General features: G+C 49.6%; 9 protein-coding genes across 9 annotated transcripts; 4 read left to right on the top strand and 5 right to left on the bottom strand.

The window, feature by feature from the left end:
* Window positions 1-62: 62 nt before the first annotated feature.
* Window positions 63-527, bottom strand: M438DRAFT_267901 (uncharacterized protein; the record flags this gene model as incomplete). The annotated part of the gene is made up of 3 exons (XM_029900215.1): window positions 63-154; window positions 205-321; window positions 437-527. 3 exons carry the CDS (start codon window positions 525-527, stop codon window positions 63-65), a joined length of 300 nt encoding a protein of 99 aa, XP_029763069.1.
* Window positions 528-687: 160 nt separating this feature from the next.
* Window positions 688-1,419, top strand: M438DRAFT_158426 (uncharacterized protein). The gene is made up of 2 exons (XM_029899026.1): window positions 688-1,233; window positions 1,299-1,419. Exon 1 carries the CDS (start codon window positions 847-849, stop codon window positions 1,222-1,224), a length of 378 nt encoding a protein of 125 aa, XP_029763068.1. The 5' UTR covers window positions 688-846; the 3' UTR covers window positions 1,225-1,233; window positions 1,299-1,419.
* A 1,140-nt stretch (window positions 1,420-2,559) lies between these two features.
* Window positions 2,560-3,176, top strand: M438DRAFT_291603 (uncharacterized protein; the record flags this gene model as incomplete). The annotated part of the gene is made up of 3 exons (XM_029901752.1): window positions 2,560-2,823; window positions 2,873-2,976; window positions 3,035-3,176. 3 exons carry the CDS (start codon window positions 2,560-2,562, stop codon window positions 3,174-3,176), a joined length of 510 nt encoding a protein of 169 aa, XP_029763067.1.
* Window positions 3,177-4,303: 1,127 nt separating this feature from the next.
* Window positions 4,304-6,330, bottom strand: M438DRAFT_343310 (benzoate 4-monooxygenase cytochrome P450). The gene is made up of 6 exons (XM_029904953.1): window positions 6,198-6,330; window positions 5,769-6,149; window positions 5,562-5,680; window positions 5,485-5,508; window positions 5,400-5,435; window positions 4,304-5,338 (listed from the first exon to the last, which is right to left on the bottom strand). Exons 1-6 carry the CDS (start codon window positions 6,291-6,293, stop codon window positions 4,438-4,440), a joined length of 1,557 nt encoding a protein of 518 aa, XP_029763066.1. The 5' UTR covers window positions 6,294-6,330; the 3' UTR covers window positions 4,304-4,437.
* Window positions 6,331-6,967: 637 nt separating this feature from the next.
* M438DRAFT_313615 (tannase and feruloyl esterase) lies at window positions 6,968-9,169 on the top strand. The gene is made up of 2 exons (XM_029902568.1): window positions 6,968-7,760; window positions 7,813-9,169. Exons 1-2 carry the CDS (start codon window positions 7,347-7,349, stop codon window positions 9,025-9,027), a joined length of 1,629 nt encoding a protein of 542 aa, XP_029763065.1. The 5' UTR covers window positions 6,968-7,346; the 3' UTR covers window positions 9,028-9,169.
* Window positions 9,110-10,611, bottom strand: M438DRAFT_343308 (FAD/NAD(P)-binding domain-containing protein). Its single transcript, XM_029904952.1, has 3 exons — window positions 10,419-10,611; window positions 10,169-10,360; window positions 9,110-10,114 (listed from the first exon to the last, which is right to left on the bottom strand). Exons 1-3 carry the CDS (start codon window positions 10,500-10,502, stop codon window positions 9,158-9,160), a joined length of 1,233 nt encoding a protein of 410 aa, XP_029763064.1. The 5' UTR covers window positions 10,503-10,611; the 3' UTR covers window positions 9,110-9,157.
* Window positions 10,612-11,753: 1,142 nt separating this feature from the next.
* M438DRAFT_268308 (uncharacterized protein) lies at window positions 11,754-12,417 on the top strand (the record flags this gene model as incomplete). Its single annotated transcript, XM_029900242.1, has 2 exons — window positions 11,754-12,047; window positions 12,097-12,417. The coding sequence occupies 2 exons, from the start codon at window positions 11,754-11,756 to the stop codon at window positions 12,415-12,417; spliced, it is 615 nt and encodes a 204-aa protein (XP_029763063.1).
* Window positions 12,418-12,495: 78 nt separating this feature from the next.
* Window positions 12,496-15,014, bottom strand: M438DRAFT_268893 (OPT family small oligopeptide transporter; the record flags this gene model as incomplete). The annotated part of the gene is made up of 2 exons (XM_029900295.1): window positions 12,496-13,790; window positions 13,922-15,014. The coding sequence occupies 2 exons, from the start codon at window positions 15,012-15,014 to the stop codon at window positions 12,496-12,498; spliced, it is 2,388 nt and encodes a 795-aa protein (XP_029763062.1).
* A 227-nt stretch (window positions 15,015-15,241) lies between these two features.
* M438DRAFT_343306 (uncharacterized protein) lies at window positions 15,242-17,496 on the bottom strand. The gene has a single exon (XM_029904951.1). The coding sequence runs from the start codon at window positions 17,370-17,372 to the stop codon at window positions 15,684-15,686; it is 1,689 nt and encodes a 562-aa protein (XP_029763061.1). The 5' UTR covers window positions 17,373-17,496; the 3' UTR covers window positions 15,242-15,683.
* Window positions 17,497-17,514: the final 18 nt, after the last annotated feature.

The raw sequence follows: 17,514 nt of genomic DNA, 5'->3' as shown, positions 1-17,514 counted from the left end.
TTGCCGATCTCTGTCAAGGAATATCAGCATGTCATTCGTCACCTGATGACCCTGCGACTTGTTCATACCGGACGCTGAGCCTCGGCCGTGTCGTACAATGGCTGGGCAGGCTGGTAGTATGAATGTCGCTTGGGTACTGGGTTGCTTGACGCTTCTGATGTCGTGTCAGCGACCAATATCTCAACCGTTTTTATAAAGACCCACCTTGATGTGATGAGTTGGCTGGCAGATTGACCGTCGAGAATCGCTGACTGCGTACTCGAGAGAGGAATCCAGGCCGTCGAGAAGGTGGACTTGCAGATGCTCCTTCAGACTGTAGCTCTGTAGACATGGTCGAATATTAGCTGAAATCTTCTTTGCTTCTCCTATCCTCTTGTTGCACCATCCTTGGTGTCCGTATATAGCAACAAACACACTGATAGGCTGGTATACGTACCGGGCGAAGGCTGCGGCGACAGGCTGTGGCCTTCAAAGGACTGCTGAGATTTGCGGTTCGTCCTTTTCTGCCAATGCAGTTTGGATAGCATTTGAATAGTCTGCTCCACCCTCCAAGGGCTGCTGTTCGCTGAATGAGCCGATGGTCTGGAGCGCACGCGCCGAGATTGAGCAAATCGAGGGGTTGCTGCAGCCCACCCAAGGGAAGCTAGTCTATCTCTGAACACTCCGAGCAAAGAGAAGACCTCCTGTTGCCGTCTTCTTTTGATTCGCACAAGAGTCGATCTCTGTTTTACTCGACTGTAGAATTTCGGCACTCCCACTGATCTTCCGGACTTTCGGGTCCCACTCTAGTCAAGTATACCGTAAGGCCGGACGTGTCTGACAGCATCACTCACTTCAGAGTGCCTGATGACCTTGAAGCTGACATATTTACCTTTTTGGCGGTTGCGAATTGCTTGCTTGGCGCGACAAAGACTAGCAAAAAGCCATTCATCTCTCCCCGAGCACGTAATGCTCTTTGCTGCCCTTCCAACCGGTCTGGCCTCTGGACTTGACTTGTGTTCATGCACTCCCTGCTGCAAGGCGTTCTCCTGTTGCGATAAACTCTTCCGTCCATGTCTCTCGTGCCCCTCATTCGCTTGCTCGAGCTCTCTCTTACGCGCATGCTCGGCCTATCACACATCCGCATCTCTTTTTTTGAATGAGGATGGACATCCGCGGCCCGCGCTGAGAGCTTCACACAGAGTCAGGATCAACATCTTGCTCTCCTCTTTTCAGCCTGCTTGACCGAGAGTGGTAAAGTCTTGTCTGTCCCAATCTTGTGACTCTGGTCTTGTGTAAAGCCTCATCACTAATTATAGACGAGCAAATTACCTTTAAAAATAGTGTGGAGTTTCGCCCGTTGTCGGGGAACTGCCTCCAAGTACAGTAGTTATTCGTTGAAATTCTCCGGCTCTGAGGACCCTCTTCTGCAACGGTATTCTCAAGTACAGTATACCTTCTTATACTAATGCGAGACGCTGCTTTCGACGGCCATGTATCTCTCCTCAACATGAATGCTTTTTAGACTACTTGGGCGGCCATCGAACAATCCCGCTTACCAGGATCCACATGATCCGACGGAAGAAGATCGACATAGCCATAGATGCCGGAGTTCATCTGGGGGTTAATCATCCGCATGCAACCTATTATCGCAAACCACGTTTCGATCTTCGATGTCCATGTCACTCCTATTCTGATCTCAATGTGCAGCACTTTACTGGAAACGCAAGGTTCAACTTAGGACCGCCTATATCTGTGCGGCTTTCCGCAGACACATGCCAGTTATACAATATGCTGCCAGCACAAAACACTCCCGCATGTCCTCGTGCCATGGTTTTCACTCGTCGGCACGGTCCGTATACCAAGAGCATTCGTGAAACGCTAGATCGTGTTTATCAAGCGAATCTCTGACACCCCGCAAACTCTCAAACAACAACCCCGTGTGCTGAAAACCGCACCCATCTATCTGTTAGAATGTACGATAGGTTTCGAACATTGAGCATTTGCGATGAGAGCTCATCAGATAAATTATATCTGTGGATGACAGTGGTAGAGCAAAAGTGTTATGAGCTTTCACAACCACATCAATGGTCGCTGTATTGCGAAGGTGAGAGGAAACTCCTGGATCTACGTCTCGAGAGACAGTCGGCATCCCACAATAGCAACACTCGGTACCCAGCACAAGACCTCCGCAAACGACGGCGCAAGGGCTTGCAACTATAACCCCTGGACTATCGGCCAAACAGGAAACTGTGCCTGACAATCCTCACTCGTGCACTTTGTAACCCCAGGTCCTCCCAGTGTCCACCCGGCGATGAGGTTGACTTAGCAAGGCAGCGAACTCTCTCGCCTGATGAATCGTGCACGTTTGCGTGCTTCAGGTCACTCAATAGTTCGTCGCCTGAGCAAGGTATCGCGAACGGAGTTTCACTTGGCTGCCCTCTAGCATACCTATAAGTCCTTAGACGACTTGCTGTTTACTGACGCTCCATTCCTTTGCTCTTGGTCTTTCTTATCAAACCTTTCAACACTAGTCTTTCGCGTTTTTCTACTCCTACGACCACATCTACACAAATCATAATGTTCACTCTTCGTCAATCACTTGGTGCTCTTGCGGCACTCGCAGCTGCTCCTCTTGTCTTTGCTGTTCCCATCACCACATTCTCGCGCATCGGTGCTTCATCGAACGGCATGGATATCTCGAAGCTCCAGCTCCACGCTGCCATGTCTCCTGGACACTTGACTGAGAACACAACGATGAGCTTCGTGGTCGACACCCACGACATGAAGACCATCTGCTTCGGATCATGGGCACCAGAAGGACCCTACCCGGAAGGCGAATATGTACGTTTACTTACCAATCGCTCAAGAAGCAATCACTAACACCACACAGATTCCCTGCCAAAACAGCAGTCTAGGCTGGAACTTCAAGGAAGACACATACAAGGGGTTGAACCAATTCACCCTGCAAATGGAATACAGCTACGAAGATGACTCGTGAGTGTTCCCCATCTCTCCATTGTATATCTCAAAACATCTAGCTGATTATCAAAAGTGTCGGTGAATATCCCTACAACAGAGTCACAGAATTCAGTCACGCAAACATCACACAAGCCAACATCGACTGCACCACAGACAGCTGCCAACAATGCACAAACAGCACCATCACCGCTATCGTGTATGCCTCCATTGCTTGAAGCAATCGTACAAGATTTTCGCCACAGATCCGCCATTTGAGATGGCGACAGGAATAGTGCAGTAATACACAACAGGCGGCCCGGATAGCTGCTGCTGCTGTAACACAAACCCGCCCAAAAAGTCTGGACTTGCGAGCGAGCCTCTTCTTTTCTGTTACTTCTTTTCTTCTCCCTAAAATTAGCTTGCGATTTCCAACTCTTCTGGATTTTTCCTTTCTCTCGGTTACTGCTGGCCATTATCTGTATATAGAAATAATCTTGTCATGATACCCAAGAATTGCTTCTCGACAATCTATTTGTGTTCCACTATCTGTGTTCGATGAAAGAAGAGGTTTTGTGACATGTTGGGCCTTACGTTCGATGGTGTTACAAAGGGGTTGGTTGAGATACATGGTGTGACTGTGAATCACGTTTCAGACTTTGCCGTACTTCCCGAGTGCCGTCGCTGTCGCCCTTTTCTTCTCTGGGACTTAATCATAGGTATATTGAAGCTGTAGACATCATACAAGGTACTATCTAGCTTGCATCGGTTTGCCTGGGGAAATAGATTATTGGGCACGCTCTCACTGGATACCGAACGTCATATCATGTTCCGGAATATCGATTGACTTACACTTTACGATATGTTCTCTTCATATCATACTTACCCAGCTCTTCACAAGACATCTACATAAATCGAAACTTACCTCACAGACTTAGAAATCGCCTCCCAACTCGACACCACCGACCTTACAGCGTTGATTCAAATGTGCCATGGCCTCCTCCAAGGTGTCAGAAGCGAATTCAGCGCATCCGACAGAAGCCGAACACCCACAAACTTCAAGTTAGGCAATGCTCGACTGATAACCAGCGTCTGAATTCCTGATATACGGCAGTATCACAATATTGCAAAGCCAATCGCACAAGACTCACTGGCGACAAGTCCGAAAGTTGAGTGCTTCGATCGCCTACCAGCAGCCAAAGTTCAATGTGAAGATTCGTCAACTTTCCGTAATCCATGAAGGTGAGGTGAGGCGAATTTGGTGAGTAGAGAGAGTGGTACCCATGTCCAGCGTGATTGCAATGTACCTTTTGAGCTTCGATAAGCAGCCGAGAAAGAGCGACTCGGAGCTCTTAATGATTCATTTTCCCCAGAAGGAAATTGCAATTGGCATGGACGATCATACTAACATCTTGACAGTCAATCCAGCCGACATCCCGAAAGCTGTCGCTTTGATGTTTAGATCTTGATAGCCTGAAGCAGATTACTTCCGAACCAACGTCAGGCATCATCGCACACTCTCACAGCCTTCAGTTTTACCATCAACGGTTTCTTTTCCCAGAATATGAACAGTCTCTGATTCGACCACTCCTTGCTCTCTGCCTCCAAAGACAAATCGAAGTTCCAGAGCGTCATGGTAAGCAGCAGCCGGATCTCATGGTAGGCCAAGTTCTTGCCAATGCAATTCCTAGGCCCAGTGCTGAATGGTTGGAAAGCAGCAAAATTGTCAGATGCGTATTTTGGATCTCCCAAAAAGCGTTCAGGTATGAAGGACGCGGAATCTCGGAAGTTTACGGTGTGTCGGTTAGTGGCCCATTGGCTTATTGCGACGGAGACGTCTCCAGGGATCCATTTCCCAGCTATGAACGCGCCCTCCTGAGGTACTCTTCGAGGCAGGCTGGCAGGAGTGGGTGGGTATATGCGTAGGCCTTCTTCGATGCAGGCATTGAGATAGGGCAGTCTGGCCAACTCATCCACGGTGATCTCGCTCTCAGCCGTGAAAGTGCTGCGAATCTCAGCCACCAATCTGGCAAGTTTGTCCGGATTGATCAGTAGATAGTATGTCAACCCGGAGAGTAGCGTTGCAATCGTCTCCGTGCCGCCAGTCATGAAAACTCCAGCGTTCGCATGCATTTCGCTGAGGGACATGCCAGCTATGGTGTCGGAGAGATCACCAGATCGTTTCAAGACCTCTGTCCACAGATCCGGACGGCCAGGATCGCGCGCCAAACGACGATCTACCCGATCGGACGAGAATTTCTGGTGCTTCTTGCCCTTCTGGCGCACAGATTTCGGCATTAGCGCTATGATGATCCGAGGCATGTTTGGAATCTGCTTGATCGCTGTAATTTTGCCTATAATCTTCATACTGCCAAAGATCAACTTGACCCAAGGATTGTATCTGAGAGGTCATGTCAGTCGCCATCAAGGGTATAATATCGAGACTGGGTAGTAAAGCCTACTCGGAGTTTTCGAGCACGTTCAATGGTTCACCGAATCTATGACTATTAGTCGGTGTGTCCATTGCAGGTCAATTTCATGCCTTACGTCAAGTCCGACATGATATCAAACCTGCAGTCATCAGTATCATATGCCTCAAAACCCCACAACGATTGGTGACTTACGTGGTGAAGTTATAGTAGGCGACCATATCGACTCCTTTGTCAAGTGTTGCAACTTCCTTCAACTTTCTGACCATTGTGTTTGCCCACTGCTTTAGTAGTGGCGCTTGGTCTCTCAGTGCCTGAGGAACAGTCAATCGCGAAGTTCTGCATTACAAGATTCTCTCAAGCTTCTTGCTCATGTGTGATCGATAACTGGAAGGTACGCACCTTGTCCGAGAAACTGTTAGCCAGAATGCGACGATGGCGGGTATGATCGGCGTCGTTCGCGATCAAGATATGTGTCTCTCCGGTGGGATCGTTGATATACAGCGTGGGGTCTTTCTCAAAAGTTTTGGTCTTGCCGCCAGTTCGATGACCGTATATATCCTTCCAAGCAGCAGCATCGGTATAGTTGATTCCGCGAGGTGTGATTCGGACGACGGGACCATATGTTTCATGCAGTCGTTGTAAGGTCTCGTGCTCTGAGCCTGTCCACATCATGTATGCTTTGGGGAAGTACGACGCCGCCCACAACTTAGGTCCTGGAATGTCGGAAAGTGGTCCTAGGAATACGTCCCAGACTACGAAGGAGAGGTAAAGAGCCAGACACTGGCAGAATTAGATACTGATCATGTAATCCATGCTCCCAATACACACTGTAAGTATTAGTCCAGCAAAAGTGATGTTCGAGGCGCGTAGCAATGACTTTTCGATGATAGTAGCAAGTAACCCTGAATCATGTTTGAGAGACATGTTGATGTTGCGCGGTTGGATCTTGTCAATTTGTTCGAGACCTTTCCTGCCAATGGGGTGATGCTCAATATTTATGTGTCGACGTGAATTCGAAGGATCTCGAGATTCAACAAATCCGTAATTGCGCGGGCACCTGTCAGTCTGTCCGGTGCATATTGTGACCAGGCAGCAACAATTCGACGACCCAGCCCTAAGTTGTTGACTTGCTGCAACAATTGTAAATGTAAGGGGAGAAGATCCCAGCGAAGAAAAATCTGTCACTTCCAAGTCCGACTTGCGTTTACACAAATTTCTGGCGTCTGTACCAGCGCGAAGACATCTCGATCACGGCGTGATAACTACGCTTGGTCTCCAATTCACCTGTAGCGATAGCAATGGCTTGTAGACTGAGGCTGAGAGACGAAGTGCCATCGGTCCAAATACTAGATCCAACTCGTACAAGAGTTGAACCGTCGCTGGGTGTCAAGTCGCCTGAAAACAGCTCAATGCTGCAAGTGACCTTGTGAGACTTGCAGCCTGACACACTCAGTGGGTGTTTGCTCGAGACCGGGCTGCTTCATTGTTAGGCTGGAAAGCGCGTCACGCGTCACGCGTCAAGTTGATGAGCTTTTTCTGGGTCTTGGCGACCCCGTCTCGGTCGGCCTGAGGATCAACGCTGCCAACTCTGTCTTGCAACAGCAACCAGGATATTGACAATTTGCGAGTGAGGAGTTCAGGCTGGAACCAACGAGTTTATACAAAGTATCGCCGCGACACTGACATCTCGTTCTTCCCGTGCTCAACTGCCGTGTTGTCCTTTCTCCTGCTGATCCACCCCGCGTCTTGACTCCAACCTCTCCCCAGTTTTCCAGAATAGGCTTGCCGCTTCCTTGATCTGCATCTCATCCATCATGGGCCACTCAAACAGAGACCACATTTAGCGAGCGCAGTGTGCAGAAGAACGAAGTCTAGCGAAGGCGGTATGCGGTTGAGACGTAACCGTTTACCGAGGGCGATATGATGGTCTACCCGGTATGGTTTGGACTACTATAAGTGCAGTGTCCACCATCAATTATGCACCTATCAAGCACAGTCTTTAGTTCGCAAACAAGGACCACCATGCTGTCTCAGACTCTCGGGCTCGCTGTCCTCGCCCTGCCTCTACTCGCCGAAGCGAAAGACTGCTCTCAAGCAGCCTTCCAAAAGATCATTCCTTCCAATTCCACCTTCAACTATGTTACAAAAGTGGCAGCGGGCGGAACATTCACAGATGCGTACGCCAATGCCAATGCTACAGGTCTGCCTGAAGGATGCGCTGTGAGCGTTCGCGTACCCACGCCTGGCAACTCGTCCTACAACATGGCGATATACCTGCCCAACAAGTGGAACTCACGCATCATGACGACCGGAAATGGTGGTTATGCTGGCTTTACCAATTGGCAGGATCTTGGAATCTACTCTCAGTATGGGTTCGCAGCTTTGACTACCGTAAGCAAATGCAAAGTCTCCAATTTGTGGTACATCATTGACGATGAAACAGGACACCGGTCACGACAATGCGAACCCGCTGGACTCGACCTTTGCTCTCAACAAAGGATCACTCGAGAATTGGGGATGGCGAGCCATGCACGGTTCGGTCCTCGTCGGCAAAGCGCTGTCTGCCGCATACTACGGAGAAAACCACAAGTACTCTTACTACTCGGGATGCTCAACTGGAGGCCGACAGGGATTGAAAGAGATGCAAGTATCTCCTGAAGCATTCGACGGCCTCTTCGTTGGTGCTCCAGCATGGTGGATTCCTCACCTGGGCATCTACACCAGTCAGGCAACCCTTGGCAACCTGCCTCAGAACTCCTCTCACCACATCTCGGCTTCTTTGGCTACTGTGATCAACGACGAGATTCTCAAGCAGTGCGATCCTCAAGATGGTGTGACAGACAAGGTTATCATGAACCCTGAGGGATGTGTGTTCAACCCATTGACTCTGCTCTGTGAGAGTTCTTCGAACACTTCTGCCTGCATCACGCGTCCTCAGCTAGACACTCTTTACAAGGCACTGCACGACTGGACCTACTTTGACGGCACATTGATCTTTCCTGCACCTTCGCTCGGTACGCCTCTGACCGCATACATTGGTGACAGTCCTCTACCGAATCCCATGGGAACCGGAATGATCCAGCATCTTCTACTGAACACAACCGAGCCTTACGACTGGAGTACCTTCAACGAGAGTGTGGTTCGTCTCTCCGAAGCTATTGATCCCGGAAACGCGTCTCCAGATGACTATGACTTATCGACCTTCCAGAAGAGAGGCGGTAAAGTCATCCACTGGCACGGAACCTCCGATCCTATCATTCCTTACAGATCTAGCACCTACTTCTACAGCCAAGTAGCCTCATCGGTCGCTCCCCACGGTATTGAGATGGACGACTTCTACCGATTCTTCCCTATTGCCGGTATGAGCCATTGCTCCGGAAGTCAGTACTCTCCCTGGTATATCGGAGGTGCCAGTCAGCCTTTGACTAATGTCAGCCATGGCGTTCCGGGCTTCGATGACTCGCAGCACAACGGTCTCCTTGCATTGATGCGCTGGGTCGAAAATGGCACAGCTCCCGAGAGGTTAATTGCTACTAAGTACAACGACGACAACCCAGCGAAGGGAGTGTACAGTCAAAGACTTCTTTGCCCTTTCCCTAAACAACCTGTTTACACTCATGGAAAGATTGACTCCGCAAGTAGCTGGAAATGTGTGTAGTCAGGGCGATAAACACAGCTGAAGCCGAGATGAATCAAATTTTCTGCTCAATCGTTTTCAACATGTTTCAAAGATGTCAAAGTGCTCATTAACGCTAGAAGTCGTGAGTCATGTCTACATGCGTCGATTATCAAAAGCCGAGATCGGATGTGGTGACATCCTCGGTGAAATGCTTCTCGCGTTTACCGCTCGTGAACCACAAGAACCACGGCACCACAAAGCATTTGATCTTGTGACCAAGCCATCCAGCGTCTTGTACGGTCTTAATGACAGCTCCAGACTCTGTAAACGCTGCGTTGATGCGGTCTCTTCGCAATCTTTCATAGGCTTCAAACGCATTTTTGAAGCCTCCGGTACCAAGCTCCTGCTGCCTTGCCAGACACCTCGCAAACAACACCGTATCTTCTAGTACAATTCCTGTAGCCTCGCCTTGCGGCGCCATACCATGAGCTGCATCACCTAAGAGCATCGTACGTTCTGTAGCCCAACGGCCTCCTGGCGGTAGGGTGGAAATTGGCCACATGAACCAGTCTTCCGCCGTGTCTATCAAAGCTTTGAGGTCGTCAAACACAACGTCATCAGTAGCGAATCTTTCTCGCATATCCTGCTTCGTAGCCTCTTGATCAGCGCCGCGTACCTTCCAGCCATCCCGTGATTCGATTTCGGGCACTTGCAATACACCTCCAACGTAGACCGAAGTTTTGGTCGGCTCGTAGAAGCTCGACAGCATCATGCCGCGGCGTGCGAAGTTGATCGCCGTCTTGTAGAAATGCAATTGGCTCGGATCCTGGATCTTCGGGTTGTCCTTGTTGAGAGGTGCGAAGCCAAAGGCGTTTGCGATGCCAGAGTATATTTCTTTTCGTTCGGGCTCGACGTGCTTGAGACGAGTAGCGCTGTGGATACCGTCGCAGCCAACCAGCATATCTCCATGAGCTGTAGTACCATCGTCGAAGGTCAATGTGATGCCCGTCTCTGCATCTTCGTCGATTTTGGTTGTTCGTTTGCCGCAGGTGAATTCGACATTCGGGCATTTCTCGACAGCTTCGACGAGAGCTTTCATCACATCCGCACGTGTGACTCGTAATGCCTGAAGGATATGTCAGAGAAGGGCTGTAGATCACGTGCACATCTATGGACACACTTTGTATGGCGGATTTCCAAGACCTTTGCCTTCAGGTCCCCTGAAGCTTGACTCTCCCAGCTGTACTGGTTGGTACACACTGAAAATTTCAATGGCGTCAATTTCCATTCCGTAGTTGTTCTCTCGCATGATCGGTAACACATCCAGACGGTCGAGCAGCCTCAGAGCATTCGGTGTCAGGTTGACAGCGCCCTGTCATGCATATTAGTAAGATAGAAGGTAAACTAGAAGGAGCTTGGTTATGCAGTACGCCGATGACTCCAGGCTTGGGACGAATCTCGAAGACACGGATTTTTGGCGGTGCGGACTCAGGTGAGAACTTGGCCAAAGCCATGGCAGCCGTGAGGCCTCACAATCTGCATTAGCATTGTGAAAACAACAGCGATGGGGAATGACTGACCTGCCACGCCTCCACCCAAGATGAGAATTTCAAGAGGGGTTTCGTTTGAGATGTGCATTTCTGGTAGTCAGTTGACGCAGGGAGGGAGCAACACAGGCGTCTTGGTAGCTAGTGGTTTATATATATCCCATCGTTACTGCCTCGTCAGCACGATACAAGGCGACTTGATTGCTCGTGCAGATCTCGGAAGTATGTACCACGCACGCTATCTCCATGTTGCCAAATTCTCCGAGGCCATTTACCTACATGTCGAGATGCACGAACTCGATTTTATCACTTCCGGATTTACATCGAGAGCTCTTTCAAATAGAATGTTTTGGTGCTTGTCAAGACATGGTGATCAAGCGTCATACCAGCAACCTCAGTCATACCAGAAGAGCGGTGCTCGAATGCTTGACATTTCATCAGCTGTGCAGAGCGATGAATATAGGTAGATGCGCTCATGGATGTTATTCCGAAGGTTGATCACCGTTGCATATTTTCGGAGGTTTGTTCGGCAAGCGTCGTGGTTGGCCGCCGGGCGGACTTCGCAAGTGTGTCGGTACTGAAACCCACCTTCCTCCTCGCACCCACTTCCTTCCTTTCTGATCGTCACCAAGCACGATCTCGATCAGCAAAGCTTGCGAACGCCGGGAGTCTGGGACCATGCGAGCAAGATAGCTTACTTAGAGCTTCGCTGCTCATTGGAGCTCCTTCCTTACGGCCACTAAAATCAGACTGCGAAACTCTCTGGGGGGCTTCGTTACTCAAACATATGTCGCGTCGAGGTCAACGCATGGCGGTAGGGTACACTCTCAAGGCTTGTAAAGGCTTGATCCTATTCCCAGATTTCATACTTTCAGGCGCAGGGGTTTTCTGCTTCAGTGACGTTTGACCATGGATCGAGAGTTTGTGAACATGGTATACATGTATGCAGCTGACTTGTAGATCGATATTCCTTTCTCCCCCCTCTTCCGACGTGCATATCCCCCGAACCAGCAAATGGAACAATGCTCAACCAAAAACACGGCAATAGTTCAAATTTCTGAGGAAACCAGCCGCTGAACAGATGAGAGCGATCTCTTCATGACGTTGTGCTGAAGCAAAATCTCTACAAGTATATTAACAAGCACCCCACCTTGTAGTGTTCTGTCCGTATCAATCTATTTCACCTACGTTTACTGGACATTTGCTATCTACTTCAATATGCGTAGCTGTGTCCTTGCATCGTTGTTCTCGCTTGCCGTCGCTTATACTCCATTCGAGCGTCCCGGTCATCCCTCCCCGCCTCACCATGTCGGCCCTGTTGGACCGTATCACCGTGGCAGTAACGCTACATGTATCTCGGCCCCAGACGCCTCCTTGATCGCCACCAGCTTCGGTCTGACCATTTCGAACTACACCGAGGCCCTGGCTGTGCAGCTGTTCACAAGCAACTTCACGGATCAGTCGGACAGCGTCAACACTCTGATTCACGAACCTGGACTTCAAGCCTCAGACGTATGTAGAGCCAATCGAATGTTTCGAACATTACTAAGAAAAATACCAGCTTGGCTCCCTGACCTTCTCATCCAAAGTTGAATTCCTCGCTGGCCAGGGTGCACAGCCTCCAGTTCCTTTCGTGATTCTTAACTTGTGGAACACTTGCAACACCGTCATCATCAGATGGCTCTCTGACCAGAGTCCTCTTCCTGTTCAGGGTATCAGCATCGCTACCGTAGAGCCTGCTCAGCCAGGTGAAGGTGGTGGCTTCGGCACCGGTGCTCAGAAATGGCAGATCTCAGCTATTGTCGCTGAGTTTAACTCTGGCGCATGGTTAGGCAACCTTGGATATCCTGAGTGCAAGCCTGCAGCCAATACAACAGCTTAGTATGATCAAGGAAGTTGGCTGTTTGTAGAAATCAAGATAGATACTGGTGTATAAATATAGGACAACCACAAACGAAGATCACCAAGTCTTGGGTCCAAAAGTCTCGCCATCAGCAACGGTCTTCCGAATCGCAGTGCCCAAAGAATCCATAGTCTCAAAGACACCCACATTACCCCACCACGCTGGCACAGAAACTTCAGGCAGTGTGATAGCAAAGAAGATCACAAGAGTAGCAATGATGAGCCCAGAGTCCAACGCTGCAGCTGTGATATAGTTGTAGGTGCTCCACCAGCCATTGTAGCGTCTTCGGATCCACCAGTTGAACGTCAGACCGACCATAGCCCAAGATGTGAATGATAAAGGTGTAGCTGGTGGCAGCCAAGACATGGCTCCAAGCATAACAGGTGCGTGTAAGAAGCGCAATTGCTTTTGCGGGAAGAATCGTGTCAACACATAGAACGTAATTGGCAGTAGAGCACCAACTAGCCAGAACCAGTTGAAGGCAGCGTAGATAGATCCAGGGCCAAACATACGCTGAGGACCGATTACACCCCACGTGATGCTTGACGAGAAGAATGTCCTTCCATTGGGGCAGGTGAAATGGGAGGCTTGATCCGAAGCACAGGCGTTTGGAATATTGCTGAGTGTCCAATTCATGACGGCCACTTGGACGATGGAGGCCCAAAATGACATGACGACCTGTGACCAGAAGGTGATGCGAGGCGGAATCTTCATGTAGTGCGCCAACTTTAGATCTTGACTGTAAGTCTGAGCTTGTCCGAGAACAATGGTGCTGTAGACCTTGAAAATCATCACTCCGATGGGACGACCAGGAATCATGAAGCCAGCTAGATAGGGTGAAATGACGTTGAGCGATAGCTGGATGTTGGTGATACCGAGGATCATGCAGCAGGGAATGATAAATACCAGAGCAATGATCAGGGACACAAAGTATGCCCACCAAGGACACTGCGAAGAATATCCCAACACAGTCGCGAGGCCAAATGCAGTGGCTATGGCGAATAATACCGCGTACCACCAATCCGGAGCTTCGCGATACTTCGACATGAGACGCATATGGACATCTTGTGGTTCCTGTTTCCTTGCGAGACGCAGGCGAGTCCATAGCTCACCGCGATGATACACGATGGTGTGGACAATCGCAGCTATGAGTGCGGCGAAACTCAGACCATAGTTCAGTGCAAAAGTTGGGGCAAGGAACATCGGTGAGTATTTCTGATATTTCTCAACATCGAAGGTGTAGCCGGGACCGAGGATCCTGGTCACATTGTACTTTGATTGTGTGTTATCAAATGTCGTGGAGGTGTTGATCGGTAGATATTCAGAGTATAGAGCGCCAGTATACGAAATGCCTAGTACTTATTAGTATATGAGAATAGGCAATCGCGCTCTCCATAACCTTCTGCGTGCATAAGATCACTGCACCAAGGCGGCAACTCTTTTGCAAAGTAAGCGGTACCAGGGAGAGCTTATATCGACTCACCTAGTGTTGTGATGATCATGAATATTCCTAGCCCAATGATTGTGTTGAGGTGCGAAAAGGTCGGACTAAGCAATGGATCGCCTAGGTATGCTGTTACGTACGTCCAGTCGAATGTCAAGGGTATCAATGAGAGGCCAGTGAAGCCACCAAAAAGCTGATTGATGGTGGCGTTATTAGGCCTGATCCATGTGACGAAGGAGAAGACCGATAGCCCTTGCCAAATGACACCTGGTATCCAGTAGTAAGCGAAAGAGCCTACAGCAACATAGACGAAGAAGCGATATTGAGAAATTTGCCATCCGTTTGCTTTAGCCGGATCGGATTTCCTCTTGTCGTGAAGGGCATACAGCAAGGTAGTCATAGAGAAGTTGGCCGGCCAAATCAGAGCTGCCGGCCATACGAGAAAGCGTCGGAACACTCCAGCAAAAGCAATGCCGATGACCTGGGAGCTCAGCGTGAAGAGTAGTTGAAATCCCCACCCCATATCAAGGTTGTATAGCGATTTGGCCTTGAGAGCAAGCAGAGCATCCGTACTGTAAGCATAGCCGTATGTGACGTTGGCCATGAGAACTACTACGGTGTGCTCCTTGATCGAGAATGGGCCTGGATTTAGCGTCCACTGCATGCCAAATGTGGTGAATCTCCTTTCCGGAAGTACCTTTGCAAGCAGCTGACCACAAGGATAGACAACCAACAGTATGACCACCGTCGGGATGGTGATAGCGGGACTGCGCATGCTCAGAAACATGTTGATACCGCTTGAAAGTGTGACGAAGATGAATCCTAGTAGCCATGCTCGTATGGTGTTGGCAACTTCCTCGCCATCTGTGTCTCGAACGGCAGCGCGAACGGCTTCGTAAGGTGATTCCTTGGTGAAAGTTTCGTCAACTGCGAGAGCTTTCTCGACGTTGGCAGTCTTCGTAGCCTCGTCGAGAGCCTGTATCTCGGCATCCGGAAGGTTGGGGTCGAATTGATGCGCTGCATGAAGCTTTTCGACCTCGCCCAGTACTTGAGCTTCATGTGGGGCACCTTTTGGTACCTCGAAGACCTCCTCCACAGCTCCGTGGGACCCTTTGGATTGTGTGAACTTCATGTCGTTCCTGTTCCCGGACAGAGCATGTAACCGAAGACAGCAGTAGACGTACGATCGAGTCGAAGCAGACACTTTATGTCTTGGTGAATGGTTGAAGGATCAAGAGATAGCATCATGCGACGTTACATCGTGTCTCATTGGACAATGCTATCTATCTCTATAGCGGACGGCTGAAGCAAGCACTATCAAGGATATCGAGTACGCCTAAGTGGCCAACCTGCCGATAGGCCGACTCGACGTGCGGGGGCGGTAGCGCTGCAATATATAGTAATTAGTGGGGCAATTGCATGAACGTCGTATCAAGCATACCGAAGCTTTTTGCCTCGTGCTACCTTCTCGAAGCTACGGCATGATACGCACGTAACGCGCTTGTAAGAGTACAGAGATCGCACTGGAACCGAGCTCTCAATCTCATGAGGCCCTTACTGAACATCCATCAAGATACACAAAGTTTTTGGTCGTAACATAATTATCCAAGGAGATTGCAGAGAAGTGCCGCTCTCAGTGGAGATTTGTCGACTTATCAAAAGCATTTTGCCTTTCGACAGATAGCTTAGAACCCTTGAAGTGAAGCAAGAATTCGATGCTGGGCTCGAGTTTTGCAGCTACGTCAAGGTCAGCCGTGAAGAAGCACATATGTCTTGTGTCCAACTTTTGATCGTCTATCACTTAGAGATCATAAAATCTCCATGCTGCTTTGTGACCAGGTTGCAGCTTTCGTCCCTGCATCAAGGCCCTCAGAATCTCAATGGGCATTTCCCCCTCTCTCAGCATGCGATCATGGAACTCTTTCTCGGAGAGTTCGCCGCCTTCAACCATCTCCTTTCGCAAGGCATAGATCTGCAGCGCTCCAAGCATATATCCAGCTTGATAGAGTGGAGAATAGTCTCCATTGAAACTTCGCCTTACCTCGCCTTCTGCAGTTGCTCTTTCGTGTCCGACTTTCTCAACCAGATAGTCAATGCATTCTTGCGGCGTCATCTCGTTCAGGTGAAATTTGAGACTGAAGACGATACGAGCACAACGGTGCATACGCCAGAACAGCATTCCAATCTTCTCTTCCGGAGTACCAGCAAAGCCACGATCCCAGAGGATGAACTCCCAGTAAAAGGCCCAGCCCTCGATCCAGAATGGCGTGGTGAAGAGGCTTCGGTAAGATCTGTATCGAGCGATCATGTGCATCTGCAAGTGATGGCCAGGAATAAGCTCATGGAAGACCGTGCTTCTCGACATTGGTCTGTTGTTTCCGCGCATGGACATGAGTTTGTCGGCGTGTGACATTGTGTCAGTGGGGTACGATACGATAATATCTTCCCCTCCGAGGAAAAAAGGGTTGACCTTCTGTCGCTCTGGTGTCATCATGAGAGTTCTCCAGCATTCCTCGGCGATAAGTGGGATCGTGACCATGTCGTGTTCTTTGACGTATGATACTGCCTCTTCGGCTAGCTCATGAACAAGATGAATCTGTTGGCCAGGTTCAACGAATAGATTCTTGACATACTCAAGAGCGGCTTTCCAATCTTGCCCATAATCCAGTGCTTCGGATGCCTTGATCATTTCCTGCTCGCACCAAGCATACTCCTTATCGGCGATTTGAATTAGCTCCTCAGGGCTGTATGCGATAAACTGAGCATCAAGAGCCGAAAGCAAACCTGCTCGTCCAACTGGCTGGCCGACTATGTCGGCAGTAGAGCCACCGTCCGTCCGGACCAACTTGTCTCTCACGGTAGTCGCCAGTTGTCGCATTTGGTTTCGTGCCTCTTCATAGGGTGCAGTCGTCCACCACGTGAAGGTGGGATCATAGCCCTTGTAGAATGTCATCCATTCTTCAAGCAAGCTTTCCAACTCATCGAGGTTGCTCGCCGCACGATAGGCTACGAATCGGTCTGCTTGATCGCTTGTCTTGGATGTATTGTTCGTGATTTCATGAACCTTCCTTTGCATTTCTCCGCACGCAGATGACAGGACTTCAGCTGCATATCTGCCTGTTGTCGGCACGACTTTTTGCCTCCGCTCAAGCAAATCGACCAGATTGGATGTGAATGGTTCAAGGATAGGTTTGAGCTCCTCTAGAGAAGTTTCGAAAGAACCGAGACCATCGAGTTGTTCATTCAAATATTTCTCCAATAGTATAAAATCTGTTTGGTCCTCCAGATCAAGTTGGTCAAAGGTCACGCCAGTCAGCTCATCCAACTTATCGCGAAAGTAGTCTTTCAGACGTCGAACGCGTGTGTTGGAGAAATTGCAGCTGTAGAATTGCTCAATGTCTGCCACGTCTGCCCGGACGCACTCGATCATTGCACTGACAACTCCGCATCTGGCGCGGTCATCGGTCGGGTGTGGTATTTTGACCCTCATAGTGCTTTGGCCTATGCAGTCTGGAGAGTCGATGGTATTGCGCTTCTTCAAAGACACGTTGGTGCTGTCGTGAATCAAGGTGTAGAATCTGTCAGGTTACATCGCAGGAAGGAAATCGCGATAGCTTAGGCTAACCTCGGTT

The sequence above is a fragment of the Aureobasidium pullulans genome, assembly GCF_000721785.1.
Source record: "Aureobasidium pullulans EXF-150 unplaced genomic scaffold scaffold_4, whole genome shotgun sequence".
Taxonomy (NCBI): domain Eukaryota; kingdom Fungi; phylum Ascomycota; class Dothideomycetes; order Dothideales; family Saccotheciaceae; genus Aureobasidium; species Aureobasidium pullulans.
This window is presented reverse-complemented; position numbering and strand designations above follow the sequence as displayed.

Bases quoted from the DNA above. Each gene is read 5' to 3' on its own strand.
- M438DRAFT_343306 (XM_029904951.1), bottom strand. From the start codon at position 17,372: ATGAGGGTCAAAATACCACACCCGACCGATGACCGCGCCAGATGCGGA.
- M438DRAFT_313615 (XM_029902568.1), top strand. From the start codon at position 7,347: ATGCACCTATCAAGCACAGTCTTTAGTTCGCAAACAAGGACCACCATG. The intron at 7,761-7,812 runs GTAAGCAAATGC...ACGATGAAACAG, and splicing joins GGTTCGCAGCTTTGACTACC to GACACCGGTCACGACAATGC.
- M438DRAFT_343308 (XM_029904952.1), bottom strand. From the start codon at position 10,502: ATGGCTTTGGCCAAGTTCTCACCTGAGTCCGCACCGCCAAAAATCCGT. The intron at 10,361-10,418 runs GTACTGCATAAC...TATGCATGACAG, and splicing joins CCAAGCCTGGAGTCATCGGC to GGCGCTGTCAACCTGACACC. The intron at 10,115-10,168 runs GTGTGTCCATAG...CATATCCTTCAG, and splicing joins TTGGAAATCCGCCATACAAA to GCATTACGAGTCACACGTGC.
- M438DRAFT_343310 (XM_029904953.1), bottom strand. From the start codon at position 6,293: ATGTCTCTCAAACATGATTCAGGGTTACTTGCTACTATCATCGAAAAG. The intron at 6,150-6,197 runs GTGTGTATTGGG...TAATTCTGCCAG, and splicing joins TTGCTGGACTAATACTTACA to TGTCTGGCTCTTTACCTCTC. The intron at 5,339-5,399 runs GTAGGCTTTACT...ATGACCTCTCAG, and splicing joins AACGTGCTCGAAAACTCCGA to ATACAATCCTTGGGTCAAGT.
- M438DRAFT_158426 (XM_029899026.1), top strand. From the start codon at position 847: ATGACCTTGAAGCTGACATATTTACCTTTTTGGCGGTTGCGAATTGCT.